The sequence below is a fragment of the Centruroides vittatus genome, unplaced genomic scaffold (assembly GCF_030686945.1).
Source record: "Centruroides vittatus isolate TY-2023 unplaced genomic scaffold, ASM3068694v2 contig_754, whole genome shotgun sequence".
Taxonomy (NCBI): Eukaryota; Metazoa; Arthropoda; class Arachnida; order Scorpiones; family Buthidae; genus Centruroides; species Centruroides vittatus.
This window is the reverse complement of record NW_027122490.1, coordinates 863,423-886,616: the sequence shown is the minus strand read 5'-3', so window position 1 is coordinate 886,616 and position 23,194 is coordinate 863,423. Positions and strand designations below refer to the sequence as shown.

General features: G+C 33.5%; 1 protein-coding gene and 1 long non-coding RNA gene across 2 annotated transcripts in view; both read right to left on the bottom strand.

Annotated features, from left to right (window-relative positions):
* The window catches only part of LOC136981420 (haloacid dehalogenase-like hydrolase domain-containing 5), a 56,641-nt gene extending 46,238 nt beyond the window's left edge, over window positions 1-10,403 (bottom strand). The window contains exon 1 of the mRNA XM_067277737.1: window positions 10,156-10,403. Within this exon, the coding sequence (XP_067133838.1) occupies window positions 10,156-10,275 (120 nt within the window). The 5' untranslated portion in view covers window positions 10,276-10,403. The remainder of the gene's footprint in view (window positions 1-10,155) is intronic.
* Window positions 10,404-16,342: 5,939 nt separating this feature from the next.
* LOC136981370 (uncharacterized) lies at window positions 16,343-17,282 on the bottom strand. Its single transcript, XR_010881694.1, has 2 exons — window positions 17,154-17,282; window positions 16,343-16,532 (listed from the first exon to the last, which is right to left on the bottom strand). It is a non-coding gene; the product is annotated as an uncharacterized lncRNA (long non-coding RNA).
* Between the last annotated feature and the right edge of the window lie 5,912 nt (window positions 17,283-23,194).

Below are 23,194 nucleotides of genomic sequence, written 5' to 3'. Positions count from 1 at the left end.
ATTACTGAACAAAATCTTCAGGATAACTTCACTTCTTAATAGGCACAGTAAACTCCATTTTAAGGCAATAGATATGGGGGGGATAAGAAGTAGGTATAATACACTAATGTCATTTGTAAAAAAAAAAAAGTGGTTAGATTCAAAGGCTACTCCATATCTAGAACCAGAGCATGCTCTTCATCTTTGAAAGAAATGTATATGGTGGGATATGATGAAAATATTGCATTTTGAATTCAAATGGAGTAGTAATTATTATTTACTGCCGCATTTGTACATATATCTAAAATATTATTTTATACTGTTAGCAATAGGAAAATTTTTTGAAAAACTTTTTCAAGAAAAACATCCATATTTGACAAACAAGGGCATTATTTTGTTACATAATAAAAATTACAAAAATTGGAAAGTTCTCCCAGAAGCATAACTAAAAATTTTGCTCTCAAACAAAATTTAGATAGCAAAGGCCATATTTTATTTAAGGACTAAGTCCTAAGCATAAGCCTTGGATCATATTTTGGCCATAAATTTGAGGCCTAGCACTACATATTCATGATAGCATAGAAATTTAAACATTTTTAAATTATTAAAAAATATTATAGGTAGGTATTTTAAAAATTTCTTTTGTTGTAAGCAAATTTAATATCAAACAAAAAAAGAAAAAACATTTCAAAAGAATCTACAAAAAGATTTGTAAACAAAATTTAAATATTTATTTTAACAAAAAAGTAGAACAAGATAGAAAAATTACATAATCACAAAGGAATTGCAAAAATAATCACAGCAGTTGCATTAGATTAACAGCCAGTATTTTGGTTAAGTAATTGGATTAATGGATACATAATATAAATATACATCCTATAAACTAAGTCTTTCACCATAAGCTGGAATTTTTATAAATTATATATAATGTACTGTACATCCTATGTCCACCAAATTAAAATTTGTTCTTTTTGTTAAATATATCTCATATAAGTGATGCTATTGGACAACATTCTTTCTTGTATTTTGGCTAACCACAATCAGACCATATTGTTTTTCAAAACTGCAGAATTTTAAAACAGTTAAACATGTCATTTTGCACTGTTGCAAAATGACAAGTGTAATTGGAAAAATAAACTGTAAAAACTGTCTAAAATAAATAAAATACGTTATTTAAAATTAATCATTCCTAGTCAGAACAAACACAAAATAATAATATTTTTCAGACATAATAAGTTTTTATATAGCATTCCATAGAAACAGTGCTCAGAATCTTGCCTGGATGACTCCCTTATGTGATAGGCCTTTAAGTGTCACTTTCACTTAGCCATACTTAATAGTAGTTACACCACTAATTCTTTTTATCCCACCTTAAACCATTGACCTATAGATTAAATTTCCTTTCAATTCCTTCAAAACATTTTTAATAAAAAACACTGAGAAGATAGAATTCGTTTAGTGCTAAGGATGCCCCTAGCACTAAAGGATGTCATGTTAAGAACAGTTTGTACTATATGTTGCAAATCAACAAGTATGTATCTGAATTGGCACATTCTAGTTTAAGTTAGATACACATCGAATGATTTCATTCAGGAAGATCTCTTTTGTTAACCATAAGAAAGTACATCAAGAGGAAGACATTTTCTCCTTCATTGAAAATTTCACGTTAAAAAGTGGCATTGAGTGATTCAAATGCATAGAGCTGCATGTTTAATCTTAAATTTTTCTTTTCAGAATTCCTTTTGAGTTGAACAATGGTCTTCTAAATCCAATTTGGATCCAAAGGGTTATGTATTTGCAGGGGCAAATTCTCTGGGCTTGCTTAGCATGTGCCGCATGCTTAAGAGAAAGTTTTGACTGTCAATATACTTTTTATGTGAGAACAAATATGCTAATAATAATTTATTCTAATGTGTAAACTCTTTTATCATTTGTTTTTGCTTTTACATTGACAGCTAGTATTGATAGCTTGCTCATGTTTGTCGCAGCAAACAAGTGTGCATACATGACATCATTCAAAGCATTTAACACGGCCAGATTGTATTGAAAACTTGTGGTACCCAGTCATCATACATGTATTGTGTAGTTGCAAAAGTTGTGAATTATGTACATTGTTATAAGTAGTGGGCTAATTATGGAAAGTGAAGAGTTTTCTATAATCAGTGACCTGTTACAGAAACCATTTCAAGAAGAAATGTAGCTGAAAAAATCAAAATTGTGAGGAATAATAGATCATGTCCTGAGATTCCAAATGTAACTTCCAATCATAAAGACAAGAATGGAAAGTATATACGACATTTTAAAATATCTCAATACGCAAATATATCTTAGTTAGCTGGATCTAAAAAATTAAATAAACTATTCTGCTGGCCCTACTTGTTATTTTCAACACACAATGGAGTGTGGTGTAAAAATGGGTTTGTTAATTTGAATTGTCTTTCTGTGGCTATCGGTAGACATGAGAAATCTGTAAGTCACCTTAAATCTTTTATCAGTCTGAATACTTTTGGGAGGACAAGAATCGATCACCAGCATCAAAGAATTAGTGATCAGATGCATAATGAAAAAGTCAAGAAAAATTGCAATATTCTTAGATGATTATTAATGTTGTATGTTTCCTTGAAAATCAGGACTTGCCTTTTCGTGGCCATGATGAGTCAGATACTTCTCACAACGAAGCAAACTACATAGAACTTCTGGAGTTAATTCGTCTATATGATCCACTATTAGAAAACAATTTAAAAGAATCAGCTGTTTTCCGGGGCACCTCTTCTGCAATCCAAAACAATTTGATTGTCTCCATCTCTTCAGTAGTTACTGACAGAATAAAGAAGAAACTCATGCAGACTGAGTTTGTAGCACTGATTTTAGATGAAACCTCTGATGTAATAAACAAATCACAGCTCTCAACTGTTCTTCATTTTGTTGATCAAAATGCACAGGCTTAGGAAAGATTCCTTCATTTCACTGATATTAGTAGTGATTCGTTCAGCTGCAGCACTTAGAAAATGTTAAAATTGTTCTGAATGATTTCAAGTGTGATAGCAAACTTATTGCACAAACCTGTGATGGTGCTGCATTAATGGCAGACCAAGTCAATGGTTTAAATGTAAAATTGAAAGAGCTATATCTCACTGCAGTTTTCATTCACTGCTACAACCATATGCTAAATCTAACTCTGCAACAGTCATCCTCAAATATCAAGTAATGCAGGGTTTTCTTTCAAACACTTTCAGCATTTTTTTTATGTCTTCTAAACAAATATACACTTTTCAGTGTTTTGTTGAAAAGAAATTGCCTTCAGTCACCCCTATGAGATGGAATTTTGCCTCAAGACTTGTGAATATTGTAATGGAAAAATATGATATGATGATAATATTCTTTCAAAACTTACTTGAACACTCTACAGGTTGGGATAATGATACTGTCATAAAGACTTAAGGATTCTTGTCTTTCCTGCAAAAGTTTCAGACTCGCTTCTTACTTAATGTCTTTTCTCAAGTATTTTCATTTACTGATGTTCTCCTTCAATATTCTTCAGACAAAAAGTATGGATATTGCATACATTGCTAAAAAAATAAAAGAAACAACCAATAAACTGGGAGAAATAAGGGAACACAATTTCAGGAAAACATTTGAAGAAGTAACAGATACAGGGAAAGATGATAAACCACACAGTGCATAGTACACAGGACATCACAGAATACAAATGTCTCTTCATGGAGATCTTAGATAATATAATATTGCAAATAAAGAGTAGGTTTCAGTCCATGGGAAAACTTGACTTCTTCTGCCTACAGAACAGCAACATGTATGACAAATACAAAAAAGATTTTCCAGAAAAGTCTTTATAAACCCTGGAGATGCAGTATGTAATATTTTTTGGATGTTGATATCATCCATTTGAGGAATGAATTGTCTGTTGTTCGCAAGAGTTTAAAGATAAACTTAACCAACTCAAAAACAGGCTTATGAGAAAAACTGGCATTCAAATGGGACTAAAGGAGGTGCATAAACTTGAACATTGATTGCCATTATCCCTATTACCACTGCTACAGCTGAAAGGATATTTTCAGCATTGCAGAGGATAAAAACATATTGCAGGTCAACTCAAGAACAAGAAAGATTATCTTCGCTGGTAGTGTTGTCAATTGAGAAAGCTTTACTTGATGACTTAAAAATTCAACCGACATTTTATGATGGAAGTGATACAGAAGTTATCGTGAAGAACAGGAGAGCAGACTTTACCTTCAAGTGAAAGATTGCTATGATGATCACCTTCCATCAAGTACTCAATAACACATTTGCAAGTAAGCTTTGTATTATTTCACTTACATCAATTTTATGTTTTTAGAGAGAGTGAGAGAGTGAGTGAGTGAGTGTGTGTGTGTGTGTGTGGATATAATGGGCTTTATAATAGTCCATACTTTTTACATTAAAAATTGCTGGGACAATTTCATATTTAGAAAAGAAAAATATATTTCTTACTAGACTATACAATAAATGAGTCCATTTCGATCGGTCCCTTCACACGCTTTCGTAGAGGTATTAACAAGTCTACGGCGGAACCGTCCTTTTATTTGAGGCTACTGTCTGCCAACAAATGTAAAAAAGTTAAAAGTCCTCTAGCGGTGGCTTACATAATCTTTAAAAATCCATACTTTTTATTCAACCAAATAATGTTTCTGCCTATTGTTCAGTGCTAGAGATAGGCCTATCATTCTTATAACTTTCAGCATGCCCAAAAATTTGTCAGGATTTGCCCCTGTGTATTTGGCAAATAATTTTTCTTGTCCTGATGAATTAAAATTTAAACCTTTAGGGTATTCAATACACATGACAAAATTGAAGCTATGATAAAGAAATGAATTTCTAGAAGGGCTACACAAATAAAGTAGAATTTAGGTGCTTCCCAACATTGCAAAGCTTTCTGTCCAGCACAGATGTAACTATTGACTCAATTGTGAAGACTGATGTAACTTGTGAATGCTCACCCAGCAACTGTACAAGTATTTCCCTGTGATCCACACTCATGGGTATAGGATCCATTTCATTCTGATATGCCTGTTCTGAGACTTTAGCTATCCAGCAGGAACAGCTGCCTGTTATTTCATCAGAAGTAATCTAAAAAGTCATTTTACCAAAACAAGTCTGTTTTAATTTTGGGATAAGTTTCTGAATTGGCTAGGTTTGCTGTGAAAGTTCAGATATCTTTTGTAACTTTCCACCTTTGTGAGCCAGATTTTTCTGTATTGACATCTCTTAAGACCAAATACTAATGTATGCTTAAAGTATTGAGCCTGACGTACAATTGAAATTGTCTCAAATCAAACCTAATATCAAACAAGCAATTATTTATTGTAACATTAAAAATTGCAGCCCAGCATTGTGACAATCATGTTTTTTTTTGAAATTATTTTATTTTATTATTTAAAATATATGATTAATATATTTAAGCATACATTTTAAATTTATTTAATTTAAAATATATGCTCTCCACCACAAATTAGTAGTCTTGCTCCTGAACATCATATTTTTCCTGTTAGCAATAGTGTCATGCCAGTCATCTATCTAACTCTTTTCAGGGGAATATTTTTGAATTAAATAACATGACGTCCAGTTCGCATCAGAAGTTTGCATATAGTTAATCAGGACCTCCTGCCCTTAATTTTTCCATCTTTCCATATCTGTCTTGGCTTTCATCTATCTAACTGTATTCTCAACATTAAGGAGGGACAGATTCTGAATAGACAACAGTGAGAATTTATAAGTTTACAATTTTTTCAAATTGCAGCCTAAAAATTATGTTCATCAAACACATTATTCCCACTGAATGTACTATATGTGTAGACCAGTGGCATACGGTGACATTTGATGATAGGGAAGCTGTGCCGGCTCTGGATAGAATCATTGGAAACATTATATGATATTTTGGTGTGTAGCATCCACCAGCTAAACTGCATGAGGTTGGTGCTCTGTAAAGTGTGCTGTGTAAAGTGTAAAGTGCCTGTAATCTGGCTGTTTTACACAATTCAAATATTTTTGCCATGGAAACTATCCCATATTCAACAATATAGCACTTCCATTGAGAATGTGCATATACAAATTTATATTCGAATATACAATACCAATCTTATCATTTTTTTTCACACATAGAATAGAAATTTGTAATAAGATACATAATACGGTTATAATAAAATATTAATTAATTCAAAGTTCGCTAAAATATGAAAATAATCACACAATATGTATTTATATTTTAGAAAATACAAGAGAAGCGGTGCTTCCACAGCTTACATGCCACTGGCATACACCAACATGTAACAATTGTAACCATTTTGTCATTGTAACAGCATTGTACAGTACTTGATTATGTGTGTGACAATAAATTATGGAAATCAATTTTATTTGCTTAAGGTACTTTTATGGAGCACATTGGATTGTCATTGCTCTTCTGTGATGATCCAAGATGCATACGTAGAAACCTCTACAGTCTACACAATGAGTACTCTGAGATTCATATTTCTGTCCAAGGGGTATGTGATCAAAGAAGTTTGAAGACTACTGCTCTAGACAATGCTTTTGTTTTTTTTCATTTTTAACTTTTTCCATCCTGCAGGTTCTAAAGAAACCTTTTAATCATACCATTCTGGGTTTGGCAAGGCCTGTAACAAGATTGCCAAGCAGTGAGAAGTGCTGTCTGACATATTTGGAGCAGACTATCCCCAAAAAATTCCTGGGTCCTGGGATTAGCCAGTAGGCCAATGCCTTAGCTGTCTTGGCCATCCTTTCACCCCTCTAGACAATGCTAGAATGTATTTTTTAACTGGTATTTTTAGAAAGAGGGAGGACTCCAGGTATCACTCAAAAGTATTTAAATATATTAATCATATATTTTAAATAATAAAATAAAATAATTTAAAAAAGAAAAATTATTTGCCAAATACACAGGAGCAAATCCTGACCAAAATTTTTGGGCATGCTGAAAGTTATAAGAATGATAGGCCTATCTCTAGCACTAAACAATAGGCAGAAACATTATTTGGTAGAATGAGGTTGGGGAAGAAAGATAATGAAATAAGAAGTAAGGTGAAGAATAGGAGGTGAAAGTGGGTCAGAGTAGGGGGGTTAAGTTAAAGTTGGGAGCTCATGGCACTTGCAATGCATTTATTGACAATGTAATAAGTTTACAATGCTAGAATGTAGTGCTAAGAAAAGAAAAACATGATGGTAACATGTCTCTTTTATAAGTTTGCAAATATAAGACTAATTCTTATTTTCCAAGAAGCTGGGGTTGAAATTCTCAACTTTTTCTTATGCCAGTCACATATACTAGGTTGCAGTTGTGAACACCTCAAGTTTCAATTAATTTCACTTTTTACACAATTATTAATATTTTTCAAATTGCCATCTATGTTTTAATTTACTAATAATTTATTATATATAAGTTTTTTATTGTCATGCTAGAACATATGGATGACTAGAAATTTGAAAAAAAAAAACAATCCTGAAATAATGTCACGCCAGATTGTGCCACCACTGCCTTTTACACTACACCAGAAATTATAATTCAGTGCACTGGTCTAAAACCTGTAGATCCCTTTTCCTTCTTCCATGTCAACATTGCCAGGTCTGAGAAATTGAGGAAAAAGGAAGAACATTATCATCAAAGAATCTGGGAATTTTTAGTTTTATTTTAAAATGTGATATATTTTTGTCCTTTTGTATAAATGGTAAAAATATATAACAACGATGCTTGTTGTGATAAAAACATTTTATATTTTTGTAAGAATTTTAATTTTTGTTGAAAATTTAGGACCTGGCAAGCTGTTCCATACCATTCAACATCTATGTGGTCCTGTCAAACGTTGTTGATAATTTTATTGCAATTTATAGTTAGTGCCAAAGGAAAATTAAAGGAAATATTAAGTAATTCTCTTGCTTCTTTCTTAATTTGTAAAAAACTATATGGTGCAATATTCTATGCCAAATTTCAATTTTTCAGAATTGCAGTGACTAAATTAACAACACAATGCTTTTAATACTTTTGTTGTTAATTTAGTCACTGTGATTTTAGACAATTGAAATTTGGCATAGAATATTGCACCAATTTTTCTTTTTTTTGTTTATGAATAAAGAAGTAAGAGAATTGCTTATACTCCAAATCCCAGTAAAATAATTAAAATTAGAAATATTAATTCTTTTAGCAATTCTATTCTTCACATAAAGGTAAGAAAAGACATGTATGAAACAATTGCATTAATAGTTTCATGAGAAACAAACAAGCAATACATAATGTAAGGAGAAATATATTTTTTCTATTTTGTCATATTCTCTTGGATCAAAATTTGCTAGAGCTTTAGTTTTCAGGTTTGTTAAAAATGTTTATTTTTTATTTTTTTTTTAAATTACAGTACCAAATTGTATATCTTGAAAACATGCTGACAATTTTTTCATTTCATTTACTTTCATGTTGTGACTTGTTTAGTTAAAAATTAATACTACTTACATTTGTATAATTTCTTTAACTTGTAAATGTTAAAGAAATTATACAAATCTAAGTATATTATCATAACTGTTAAAATTATACTTTGTTTGAATGAGGAAAAAAATCAAGTTAAAAATTGTAATGTTAAAATTTTAATTTTATTTTGAATTATATCAGATATTGTTCCTTCACAATTTTCACTAACAACTTAAAATCATAAATGAATTAATAAAAAATTTTATATAAAGTATACTATAAATGTCAGTCTAAAGTTTCATTTTGATGTATTTTGATGGTACATTTATAAGAAAAGCCAACTGAAGAGGAATCAGCAGAAACAAAATGCATTTTGGCACAGGTATACATCTAAGCAAATATAAATTGATATATTAACATAATATAAGCTGTTAATATATGATATATCTATTATATGAAAATTATTATTGCTTACAATTATAATTTTATGAAATTGAATGGATTATTTATATGAGTATGAATTTCATTAAATTACAATTTAATGAAATTAAACAAAATTAGTAATAATTAAATGGACTAAAAACAATTTTAAATATAAAACGAAATGCTGTTTGTTCAAAATTACTTAGTACTCTTTACAGACTGAAGTTTCATTCATTTAGTAAAGAATTAATTAAAGTTTTTTTAAATGTATTAATGTAATATTTTTAAAGTTAATAAATATACACAGATAATAAATATACATTGTGAATTACTTATAATTAACACAATATAAAAATATTAAATACAAATCTTATTAATCATTATTTATTTATTATTATGTATTATTTAATATTAAATAAAATTTATTTAAAAGTATCACACAAAATGCAAATACTAGAAAAAACTTATAAAACTATTACTTAAAATTTTACTATAATTTGAAAGGGAAAAAACACTTTGCAAACTCACATCATGTATACAAATATACATCAATGAAACCTGATAATATAAGCAAATACACTCACAACAGCCATATCATGTAGAAAAGAAACAAACTGAAATCTTTAAATAACAACATAGATTAATATTAAAAGTTTTGAAATTGTGTTTATCATTTAATTTATCATTCATTGTAAATTTCTTGTAATATATACATATTTAATTTACTTTATACAGTAGTAATTGTGCTATAACATTTAACTAGAATTATATTTTTGAAAATACGTTTATGTTATTTTATCACATTGGTTTTGTAGTATATTATATAAAAACTAGTAAAACTTCATTTTCATCATATTTCCATCAAATTAATAAGTTGATTTATATATAAACTCACTAAATCAATAAAATTTTGACAACTAATAGAAATTAATCAGTCCTTTATTACATAAACTAATTTTATTATGGATAATCGCTTACTTTATATTATTCAAAACAAAACTTTTTTTTAATCCTTAAAATTATTCCTATTAAATGTCACGTGACGTGAAATCTTTAAAAATGTCACCAAAATGTCGATTTCAAGGATTCATATTTCTGAAAACCGATCTATATTTCAAATTTAAAATGTTTCCAATTGAAATTTTGTAGTGAAGTGCTACAATATGCAACTGAAATGCAATAAAACGAAAATATTTATATAAGATATTATAAGCCAAATGAATAATAACATCCTTAAGAAGAAAGAAATTTGAAATGTTCTTACGTATAAAATAATTTTCAGATCGTACCTGATTGTGATAATATCTTAAATTCATAGGAAATAACAAATCAGTAAAAACCAGTCTAATTTCTACACAATTCATTCTCAAGATTTTCAACAAACTCAGCTGATATCCCACGGTCGCCATCTTGTATCTAACTGGAGGTGTGAAGAAGTGTAGCCAATAGTAAAATTCTTACTTCGTGATGTCATAAATTTATCTACGTCAATGTTGTTAGAAAATGGGATTGGTTGACATGACTGATGTCACTGACCAAACCACTTATGACATCATTGTAATGGCTTCTTATCTTAACAATATCATGTTCTCATCAAATCAAATTGGAATTGAAAATTTTATGGGAAAAAATCAAATTCAAATTTAAATTTATTCATTTTTAATTAAAAATCGATAAATTTTTTTGATGTTTTTAGTTTTCAAAATTTATCGTTTAAAAAAAATGTTAATTTATTTTTTTCAAGTTAAAACAATTAATTATAAATGTTAATATAATTCTGAAGAAGAAAAACTTCAGTTGTGTTAAATTAATATTAACTTTAGCACAGTAATCAATATATTCTGATAATGATACAAAGTAGAAGTTTACATAGGTTTAGATCGTTTACAGAAGTGATATCGGTAACATCAGTTTAGTGATGTCATATTCTATCGCAAATAAATTATCCTAAATAAGTAGCAAATATAAATTTTATGAAGTGTAAACTTGCTACTTATTAAATGAACGTTCATTAAATATTTTATTTTACGAAACGACTTTTAATGTGGCCGAGCGTTCAAGATGGCACTCTACAGTTCTGAGGAACCCGTGATCGAATCTGGATAGGCCGAAAAATCCCCAGAAATTTTTCGGATATGTCGAGTCCCGTCCTTCATCACCCGGTCTTCCCATTGTGGGCCTGGTCGAAACCATAATGGGCTTGCTAAAAGAGCCCTCTTAGTGCCCACAGGATAAAAAAAGTTTTAAAAAAAGATGTTATATTCAACTCATAAAATTTAAATTCAAACCATACAATACGACACAAAAACGAACCTGAATTTATCTCCATCTTGCATTTTTGTTAAAACTTTCATTAACATTTTGTATTTGATGATATTATGAACGCATGTTTAAAATGGTTTCCTTATTGATCACTTTCTTTTATTGTACTGAATATGATTTTTTTAATAGTAATCGCTAGAATATGATGAAGTATTCCGCAAGTCTTTTTATAAACTTGATATCCAATGACTTCATTATCATCCTGAATTTAAAAAATTTACTTCTTATAATAATCAAATATCATACTCAGCTCTTTAAAACACTATACTTAATGAACCATCAAACACTTGATTCTGAGAAATATTTATTGAACAAACACTAATGTTTTCAGCCTAATAGAATAGGCCTTCTTCAGGTATAACTGAATTCAAATGTAGTTTTAAAAAATTTAACATTTTAACGATTCTATTTCTTAAAATAAAACTTTTAGATTCAGCATATGTTTTTTTAAAACCCTTTCCACCCTGTGGGCACTAAGAGGGCCTCTTTTGCAAGCCATTATGGGTTCGGCCAGACCCACAATGGGGCGACTGGGTGATGACGGACGGGGCCCGACATATCCGGACAGACCGCCTTCCGAAAAATTCCTGGGAATTTTTCGAGCCGTTGGGATTCGAACCCGGGTCCCCAGAGTAGTAGGCTGCCACCTTGTCCGCTCGGCCATCCGGCCTTAGATTTAGCATACTGTATACGCTTGCCTAAAAAGACTATATGTCTCAGGAGCGAATTCTCTGGGCTTGCTTAGCATACTCCGCATGCAAAAATCTTAGTCCTCATCGTATATTTCATCACAATTGCAATATGGCAGCTGGTAATTTTTTTGCTTTGTTTTGTTTATGGAGGGCCGTTTTGATCTTACCCATCGTCGGTTTCTGAAGATCCACAATTTGGGCTGCCGGACTGTCTTAACACATCGGATACAGATCGCCCCGGGTTCTTCAACAACCCGAAATCGATCTCAGAGCGGTAGACTGAAGTCTTAATAGCTCAAACATCCGGCAGTCACCTTGTTATACCAGGTGTTGAAAGTATAACAAGTAGTGACACTTCCATATAAACAGTTTCTTATTACACGCTGGACACTTGCAGAGAAATCGTTTTTTTAGTTGGTCTGCAATGTACTGTACCATATCTCTTACATAATATATTATTTCGGTGAGAAATTGACACCATTTTGATCACGACGCGTTTTAGGATTTTAATACCCAATTATTTCTAACACGGCCGGATTTCAATAAATCTAACCAAACTTGGGCCATAGGTTATAGGCTACATATAACACATAGGAAAGATGGATGGGAGGCCTACAAAATTTCGCTTGGAACGACTCAGGGCCGGTTTTGGTAGGTATGCAGTGCGTGCATGCACGCTGACGGCCGATAGTGCACTAAAAAATATAATTTTTCATACTGTAAATATAATAATCAACTGGCTTCTGCCGGTCCTTATCTAACTCCTTTCGGAAAGGGTGAGAGAACTTTTTGAATGATGTATAGTTAATCGGGACATGCTGCCCCAAAGCTTTCTATATTTGGTCTTGAGTTTCATGTATCGAACTCCGTTCTCGAGATTAAGGAAGGACAGACAAACGGACGGACGACAGTGGGAATTTATGTCTTAAATTTTTTCAAATCGCAGTCCAATTTAAATAAACAAAAAGATGCGCACTAACGTTGTTGATTTAAATAAATTTTCTTATAGGCCTATACACATATTCACAGTGGTGATATTCGAAATAGTTAACAAAGGGTTCGCTAGCAGAAAATTTTTCCCTGACAATCACCGACAAACGAAATGGAAGTTTTGGCTAGAAATAAATATAATACCTTTTCTTGCGATATATCTAATAATCATTGGCGTATGCGTATTTGGAACGTAACGAGCCCTGGGCGAAGACCAGGTAACAATAGTATATTAGTGCTGTCGACCTTTTTTTTTAGGCAGAGAAATTTTTCACCCCGAATGGCACTGCTGATAATGGACAGATGTCATCATCTGTCGAAATACAATATCCTTTTTATTTCGCTGTCCATAGCCCGACACGTGTTCCACAGCCATCTTGTATTATCTCGCGCGCGTGAGATTGTGGGATCTCTCTTATGACTGGATTTAGTTTCAAGAACTCTCTTGAATCGATCGCGATTAAACCTCGTTTCGGTCGAGATTGAAACGGTCGAGAGAGATCGCACCAAGACATAGTCCCCGACCTTGCTCACAATCTAGCAGTGGCGTGCCGTGACATTTGATTATGGAGAAGCTGTGTTTCTGTAAGAAGCCGGCTTCCAGGGGCAATCAGTTAATTGCGCGTCAGTGATGGCCTAGGGTCCATTCGTACATGGGTGGTAGCTGTAGAGACAAAGACGACAAGTATCTGACAAAAACCGTTTATTTTAACATAAAATAAACATACACTATGTACAAAATAGTTTGCTTTAGAACAATCAGCCGTTCGGACGTCCTGAGCGTCGATGTAGTTCTTCGATGGTCGATCGAAGGTGGTCCCGGGACAGTGGCGTTGACAAGTCCGTGAGGCACGGGGAGACTTCGTCCGTTGGAGTCGGAGACACGGTCTAAGTCCGAAGTGGTACGGGTTAAATAGCTCTTTCGAGAGCCGATTACCTTTTTTGCGGTTCCTTGGAAAGTTTTATTTAAAATATCGAGTATTTATAAAATTATAGCCAAGTTTTTAAATTTTAACATTTTATTGGTCAATCGACTACCGTGTGACGTGACGTTTTGCGATTAATTTTAATCAGTACTTTCACCGTTATTTCACCTCCTTATTAACTCGTAAACCCTTTGTCCGATCTGCACTAAATTTTTCATACTTGTTCTTTGGGACTAGAAGGATAATATAGACTAGGGTTTCTCAAACGGGATCCCTGTTGTCTTTTTAACCCGGGAAATCCGCAAATTTCTTAAAAATTCACTTTTCTTATTTTGTGTTAAGGTTGAGGAAATTTTGCAAATAGAAAGTATAATTAACTCATAAACTGTCAGAATATATTTGTATTTATTAATTTTAAACCTACTTATTAGTTTTTTTTAATTTTTGCTCGTCACAAATCCCGTCACAAATGGTCAATAATCAATACGTAGCTTATTTGTGGCAGGACTCTGAAAATTCTTTACTTGTCAGAACCTGTAATATCTGGAATAATTGTGCTTACGCTGTCTTAATTTCTAACCATGCCCAGTAGCTTCAATAACTGCATAACACCAGGTTGTGCAAATTGGGCATGGACAGAAACGAGTACGAAGTGTGCAAGTACGAAGTTTTTCTTCATAAACCTGATTATTAAAGACAAACGAACTGCCGAATCATTAAGTTATGAGCTTGATGTTTCTATTAAAGCAGCCGAGGTAGACAAATCAAGAATACTAGAGAGCAAAAGAAGTATTACAATCTCGAACTAGAAATCTTCCAGGCTATGGGTGAAAAAACAGATAACATCTGTCGTCTCTTAAATTCATTAAAGACGATTCCACCCAAATGAATCGGAAAGGGCATTCTTGGTTGCAGGACTTTTCATTAGTTAAATAAGTACCAGATTGAGTGATCGGAGTATTGACCATCTTTGGCTTTTAAAATCTTATTAATACGAAATATTATTACACATCCACAAGAGCCGAATTATCGGGCTAGAGTTGGCTATAATAAATAAATAATTAATAAGACAATTTGGCACTAGAGCTCGGCGTTAGGCGCCATCTCTTACTAAACTTAATAATTATAATTAAATTAAATAAATAATTTTAATAATTTGGAACTGGAGGAAAAGAAATCGGCACGAAGCGGGACTCGAACCCGCAACTTCTGCTGTCCGTGCAGACACGTTATCAGTTACGCTACCCGGACCTTCGGTCTGATCGCCTCCTCCAGTATATATAAGCTAACACGACGACCATCGCCGATTTCTTTTCCTCCAGTTCCAAATTATTAAAAAAAAAAAAAAAAAAAAAAAAATTATTTATTCAATTTAATTATAATTATTAAGTTTAGTAAGAGATGGCGCCTAACGCCGAGCTCTAGTGCCAAATTGTCTTATTAATTATTTATTTATTATAGCCAACTCTAGCCCGATAATTCGGCTCTTGTGGATGTGTAGCTTTGTAACGGGTTAGTCGTTATTTATTTACAAAATATTATTGTAAATTTTTATGTTTTATTTAAAAAACAAAAATTACCTTTTAAGTTAGAAGTTTGATCTTTTAAAATTTTCAACTCAATTCAAAGACGTTGTTGTTGTATGCAGTTTCCAGCAAACTTTAATAAATTTTTTCTAATTGTAAAAATTTCTACGTAATTCAAAGGTAATTTCTAATATATATCTTACACAGCATTATTAATATGATTTTAGAGGTTGCAGAACGTATTAAATTACTTTAAAAAATAAAAGATAATTATATCATTTGATTTCATGATATTTTGTATAACTTAAAAATAATTATTTCTATCCCGGGACCAAAACACCGGGAAATGAGAAATCCTAATATAGTCTATCACGAAAACCTGGACACCCCACCCCACTCCTCCCCTCCATGCATTGTCCCTAACAAGATTTTTTTACTCGATATTTCTTTGAAAAAAAATGTTGTTGGCTTTTCACGACAATGTTTATATTTCTTAGCAGTTAAACTTTGATACGTTTCAAATAAAAAAAAATTACTGTTATAATCTATATAATCTATCTATATATATAATCGAGACGAGTTGATAATAATAATAATGATGATAATCAGCGCAGAGCCCAAACGGTTAGGAGTTGAAAGCTGAAATTTGGTACACAGTTAGGGTACGTCACGTGAACGCACACTAAGAATGGATTTTTCGAAATTCCTCCCCACGGGGGAGAGGGACAGGATTAAGTCTTGACACTTCCATCAACAATGGAAGTGTTAAGAGAATGCGACGTGCAAGACGCAGTTGCAGTTTTTTTCGTTTTTGCGGGATATTTTTAGACTCACCTAAAAATTCTCTAATTAATCTGGAAACAGGGTAACCCAATTCTTGCATTCTGTGAAAACGGGTAAGGTTGACTATAACGTAATAATCTTAATCTTCGCTATCGTTACTTTTGCCCGAGCAACGCCGGGCCTATCTGCTAGTTTACTATAATCCGTTTAATTTGGAAATATCCAACAAAACCGAAGAAGGGTTTAATACATTTTAATGTCAAAAATCAATTATTTTATCATTTTTTGACACATGAAAATTTCTAATTTTTTTCAGGGCAGTCCAGGCCTTTCTTCTCTCCTTTTCCTTGATTACAGGCGTTATCTTTACCTGTTACTTTACCTTCTGTACCTTCTTCGCCATCACCAGTGGCTTGTTCAGCACCATCTGTAGAATAAATATTAAATTCGAGTAAATAATTTTATAGAAATTAATTGAAAATGTTTTAATATAAACAAAATAATAGATTACTTAAAATGATATAATTCGATTTTATTGTCTGCCAAACTATGCTCTTCTAATATACTGCATTAATAAGTACAAAGTACTGTATACTTAATCTCTGCGTGCCGTATCAGAACATCCTGACCTCGGCTAGCACCTGGCGCGGGTTAATAGGTGGTTAGTAACGCGCCATGGTGCATCCTGGGAAAGTTACATTCAGAGCGGCTCCCCGTGGCCTTCTCTGGAGTGCGGTGTTGTGCGAAGGGAAAGAATGCCTCCTGGGAGGTTTTTTAAAGGAAACTGGCCCCTATTCAGGTGTTACAAACGTGGAGACAACCCGGAAAACTCCACGTGGCCAGCCCGTCCGAGCGCCGAACCCGCGTCCGAACTCCCAGTGTTTAGCGACAGAACCGCTCGCCACTGGTGAGCTGTATACTTAATAAGCATGTTTTTTAATTAATATATCTGATAAGAAATTATCAAATTAATACAACGGACATTTATGTCACAATACTTTAAATACTTATTACTAAATTTTATACGTGACTGGGTTTGATTACCAACCCTGTTCGGTAGTAGAACTATCAGGAGTTACTTCCTGACAAGCCACCAAAATCAGCGTAGCTGCAAGAAGCAGGAAGATTATCTGATACTTCATGTCTTGTAATTCGCGAAAAGTTGTTCTCGATTTCGTCTTTTATATGTTCAGTTTAGATGTAGAGCGGAAACGTCAGTATCGAGATTTATTCAGCTATACAAATGAAACGAAATTTTTCTTTGTCCTCGACTATTACAACATTTTCCAACTTCCTCCTAAGTGTTTTTGAAATTCATATTGTTTGAATTTTATTATTTTGGATATTTATCTTCAAATCTATTTAATCATATATGGTTTTGTATGAGTTTTAAAATTTATTTTAATTATTGTTACTTGAATCTAATTTATAAAAATTTCATTTCATTTGTGTGTCGAAAAAATAATGAATAAAATTTAAGTTAAATTCTTATAATAACCAGCAATTATTGTGACGTCGTCACAATGCCGGACTGCAATTTTTAATCATATTTTTAATTTATTTAATCTAAAATATATGTTCTCCACCTCAAATTAGTAGTGGCTTGCCCCTGAATCATACTGTATCCTACATCATACTTTTCCTTTAACAACAGAGTCGTGCCGTTCATCTATCTAACACCTTTTGGGGGAAAAATTTTTAAATTGAAATGACCTGACTTTTGATTTGCACCGGAAGTTCTTATCGGGACATCCTACTTCTAAGGTTTCCATATCATATCTGGTCTCGTCTTTCATCAATCTAACTTGGTTCTCGAGATTAAGGAAAGACAGACGGACCACAGTAGGAATTCATATATCTACACTTTTTTCAAATTGAAGCTAAATTGATGAAAGACGAGACCAGATATGATATGGAAACCTTAGAAGTAGGATGTCCCGATAAGAACTTCCGGTGCAAATCAAAAGTCAGGTCATTTCAATTTAAAAATTTTTTCCCCAAAAGGTGTTAGATAGATGAACGGCACGACTCTGTTGTTAAAGGAAAAGTATGATGTAGGATACAGTATGATTCAGGGGCAAGCCACTACTAATTTGAGGTGGAGAACATATATTTTAGATTAAATAAATTAAAAATATGATTAAAAATTGCAGTCCGGCATTGTGACGACGTCACAATAATTGCTGGTTATTATAAGAATTTAACTTAAATTTTATTCATTATTTTTTCGACACACAAATGAAATGAAATTTTTATAAATTAGATTCAAGTAACAATAATTAAAATAAATTTTAAAACTCATACAAAACCATATATGATTAAATAGATTTGAAGATAAATATCCAAAATAATAAAATTCAAACAATATGAATTTCAAAAACACTTAGGAGGAAGTTGGAAAATGTTGTAATAGTCGAGGACAAAGAAAAATTTCGTTTCATTTGTATAGCTGAATAAATCTCGATACTGACGTTTCCGCTCTACATCTAAACTGAACATATAAAAGACGAAATCGAGAACAACTTTTCGCGAATTACAAGACATGAAGTATCAGATAATCTTCCTGCTTCTTGCAGCTACGCTGATTTTGGTGGCTTGTCAGGAAGTAACTCCTGATAGTTCTACTACCGAACAGGGTTGGTAATCAAACCCAGTCACGTATAAAATTTAGTAATAAGTATTTAAAGTATTGTGACATAAATGTCCGTTGTATTAATTTGATAATTTCTTATCAGATATATTAATTAAAAAACATGCTTATTAAGTATACAGCTCACCAGTGGCGAGCGGTTCTGTCGCTAAACACTGGGAGTTCGGACGCGGGTTCGGCGCTCGGACGGGCTGGCCACGTGGAGTTTTCCGGGTTGTCTCCACGTTTGTAACACCTGAATAGGGGCCAGTTTCCTTTAAAAAACCTCCCAGGAGGCATTCTTTCCCTTCGCACAACACCGCACTCCAGAGAAGGCCACGGGGAGCCGCTCTGAATGTAACTTTCCCAGGATGCACCATGGCGCGTTACTAACCACCTATTAACCCGCACCAGGTGCTAGCCCAAAAACCCTTCTTCGGTTTTGTTGGATATTTCCAAATTAAACGGATTATAGTAAACTAGCAGATAGGCCCGGCGTTGCTCGGGCAAAAGTAACGATAGCGAAGATTAAGATTATTACGTTATAGTCAACCTTACCCGTTTTCACAGAATGCAAGAATTGGGTTACCCTGTTTCCAGATTAATTAGAGAATTTTTAGGTGAGTCTAAAAATATCCCGCAAAAACGAAAAAAACTGCAACTGCGTCTTGCACGTCGCATTCTCTTAACACTTCCATTGTTGATGGAAGTGTCAAGACTTAATCCTGTCCCTCTCCCCCGTGGGGAGGAATTTCGAAAAATCCATTCTTAGTGTGCGTTCTCGTGACGTACCCTAACTGTGTACCAAATTTCAGCTTTCAAAATTTCAACAACGGGTTAGGCCAAACCTGTGCGAACCCGCTGAATATCACCACTGCATATTCATATACTAAATAAGAAAAATTTCATTTTAGTTCGCAGCTTCTATTTCGTGCTGGCGCAGAAAGGCGCCTATTATCAACGGGGAGGTTTGATTTGAATAAGATTAAAATTAAAATTTATGAAATACAGTATTTTAATAGATTTTTTTTACCCCCTGTCAACTACATGAAACTCGATAGTACGCTCTCATGGGTTGGCTTGGTTTTGAATTTAATCGCGATCAGCATTGATAGGGGCGGTCAAATATGTGTAGCACGCAGGCGGCCAACAGTCCAAAACATATCCTGGTGGGGTCGGCAAGAAGAGGTCAACATCTGCCTCCCACATATTGTAGTATTTTCCATTATCAGAAATTGCTTCAAGAACAGCTACCGTGAGAAAGTAAATTTATTCCACATTAGATAAATGTTCTAAAAACTGAAACACGAGAAAGAATTTCCTCGGACTACAAAGTATTAATTAATCATACCATTTATCTTGGTTCCAAGGCTGATCACCTTAAGCAGGTCCTACCGTATTTGTATTTTCATATAAAATTTCAAATTATATATCTGCAAAGACTTCAACTAAGTATGAGTTTATTAAACATTAATTAAATATCTGGTCAAAAATATGCTTTTTCCGAAATTCGTTGAGCCACAACAACGCGTGGCCGGATCAGCTAGTATATATATATATATATATATATAAAATTAGTTTATTCTTACTTAAAATTTATTACTTTAAATAAATAAATTATTAATTCTTGCTGTATTCATTAACATTAAGATAATTAAAGGGGCAGGATTAACTATATACAGGTTTCCTACTCAAATGTTTGTTTTAAATTCCATGACATTCCGTGACCAACTTTGCACAAATTCTCCAACAGTACAGCACATTGACAAAATAAGAGAGCATACGACTTACTATACAAATATGCTATTGCTTCTTTGACCTTTTAGTCAGTTATTTTTTCTAATTAACAGTTACGTAATTTATACAATTGCTGAATAATTAAAATTAAATATAAAATGTTTTATTAAATTAATCCACAACCATGAATCTATGTGGTTTTGAAAAAAAAAAAAAAAAGCCATTATTTATTGATCCATGTAGAAAAGTACATATTTATTGAATTTATCTCTTAAGAAATTTCCTGAACTTTATAAAATATCAATAAGATCAGAAATTGTTTTTATAACAAAATCACATAACAGATGGCGCCACACACGATTTTATTTATTATATCCTAGTTAAAGACACAAAAGTTATTTTCTAAATAACAGCCGGGGAAATTGCGCAACTCGTTACCGGGTTTTTTGACTATAAAAAGAAAATTAGATCGTTCGTTTCGAGCAGTAGGCCCGTCACTTTTCTCCATTTCCGTACAAAAACAACTATAATATTTTGATTCCTTGGTGTAAAATACGTACACGATATTTTCTTTGGGACAGCTAAATTTATAAGTTTAGCTTATTTAATATATAAGTCACTTTAATTAACGTTTACGAAACTAAACTATAACACGCATATTTCATATAACCAACGTCCGATGACGTCAGGTAACCGCTTTTAAAATGGCGTCGGATAAACGAAATATTACGAAATTTAGCAAAAATTGCGCTGTCGGTCAATCGGAGAATACTGGATGAACGAGAGGAATGATTTGTTCTAGTTTTGGGGGTGACGAGGTAAAGATGACGTTCGATTATAGAAAATCTTGCTTCTAACCCCTTGTGGAGAATGGAAACGGAAGGCCGAGGGCGGTAGGGAGTCTCTCGATCCCAATCCGTCGTCATTCGGGGGATAGAAACGTAAAAAATGCAGATATTTAGCCTTAAAATTCAAAATGAATCCATTACGTCAATCGCATTCGAATTCGTTAAGCGCTTTCTAATCTCCATAGAAACGGCAACAATTGCCGTTTCTATGTTTCTATGGAAACGCCTATTGTTGCAACACGATTTTGCGTCACTTTGCACGTTTTTCGCTTGCCGGACGGACGTGTGCGCTCTTTGCTCCTGTTTTCTGCCTTTTCTCGGTGTTTTTTGCTACCCGAAGTGGTTTTAAGAAGACTTTTGGACGCCGACAGTACAACAAGTAAGATTTTAATTAGAATTTAGCTAGCCGTAAGATTTTATTTTCGTTTCGTTTACTCCAACTTTCGGAGACGGCATCGGCCGGCGTATTTGCGTTTAAATCTGCCGTCTCTTGTGAATTAGGGCTTTTAAACGAGCCGCCACATCGGAAAGCGACCGAAGCGCCGAAAACGGATTAAGTATTTGCTCATTGGTTTATTTTCGTAATTAATTCATTTATATTTTATAAACACTGTCAAAGAATAAAGATTATTTATAGAAATTTAATTAAAAATTATTTAATACTAACTTTAAATACGAATTCCATCGTAATTTTAACTGAAATATACTCTGGTGACATTGATGGACGGAGACGGCATTCTGAAGAATGGGATGTTCCTTGGACAGGTCAAAAATTTCGTCCTTTGACCTCCGACTTCTCCATGCAATTTATGTATTAGTTACAACGCTTTTCAACGGCTTATTTTGCCAGAATTAAATTGTCTGCAAACACGTCTAATCTCTATACAGGCTGGACACGAAGAATTCTTTTCCTTAGGCTCTCTGTCCCTTTCCACGAGGTGGTCTTTTCTGAGTGCAGTCGATCTTCCACACTTACGTAACCCTGTGCCAATGCTTTGTGCCACTTAAACGTTCGTGTCCCGAATGGCGAGTTGGGCTGTGGACACGTTTCGCTTCTTCGTACGTTTGTCTTGTGTTTTGGACGACTCGTTGGCAATTTCTTTGCACGAAACTTAAATGCCGTCGTTGCGTTTATGTGACATACACGTTAGGGTAAATTGCTCTATAACTTGTGCCGAAACACTTGTTACGACTTGGGCTCGAGTGCCTTTTTTGCATGGCCACGTGCGGCGTGTGTTTAATTTTCCGTCGTACAAATACAAATTACATGTAAGAGAGTTTCTTCGTTCCGGGTCGGTCGTCTCTACTGCAAATACAGTTGGAACGTTTTAGCAATTTCCGCTGGGATCTAACGCGAGCTATCCGAATTCCGATTCGTCGTGAACTTTTTCTGCGTTAAGTACGTATATCCGAATCCCATTAATATATATATATTTTTTTCTTTCTTTGCAGAATGAAGGACTGGCGGTTTTGGCGGTGGCTGCGGCCTAAGAAGATGAAGAAGATGAAGAAGTGTGAAGGGCGTTCTCCTTCCGCAATGGATGAAGAGAGGGCCTTTTCCCTCTTTGAGCGGGGAGAGGAACTCTCTTCCATCAATTGCGGAAGGGGTTCTTTCTTCACCGGAACGACTTCAGGAATAGAAGATGTCGACAGCATTCTCTGTTCCGCGTTGAACGGAGAGGAGGTGTTTCGCTGTTCGGACTTGTTCCGAAAAGTGAAAATTCTCCATGTTGACGACATCATCTTTGCCGCACTGGGAGGGGAGGAATGTTTCGATCATTCCTCCCTTTTCCAACGAGTGGGATCCTCTCGTTCGGTGTGGGCAAGGATGCAAAGGAAAAAGCGTCGCTTTGCAAGAGATGTGAACGACTTTTT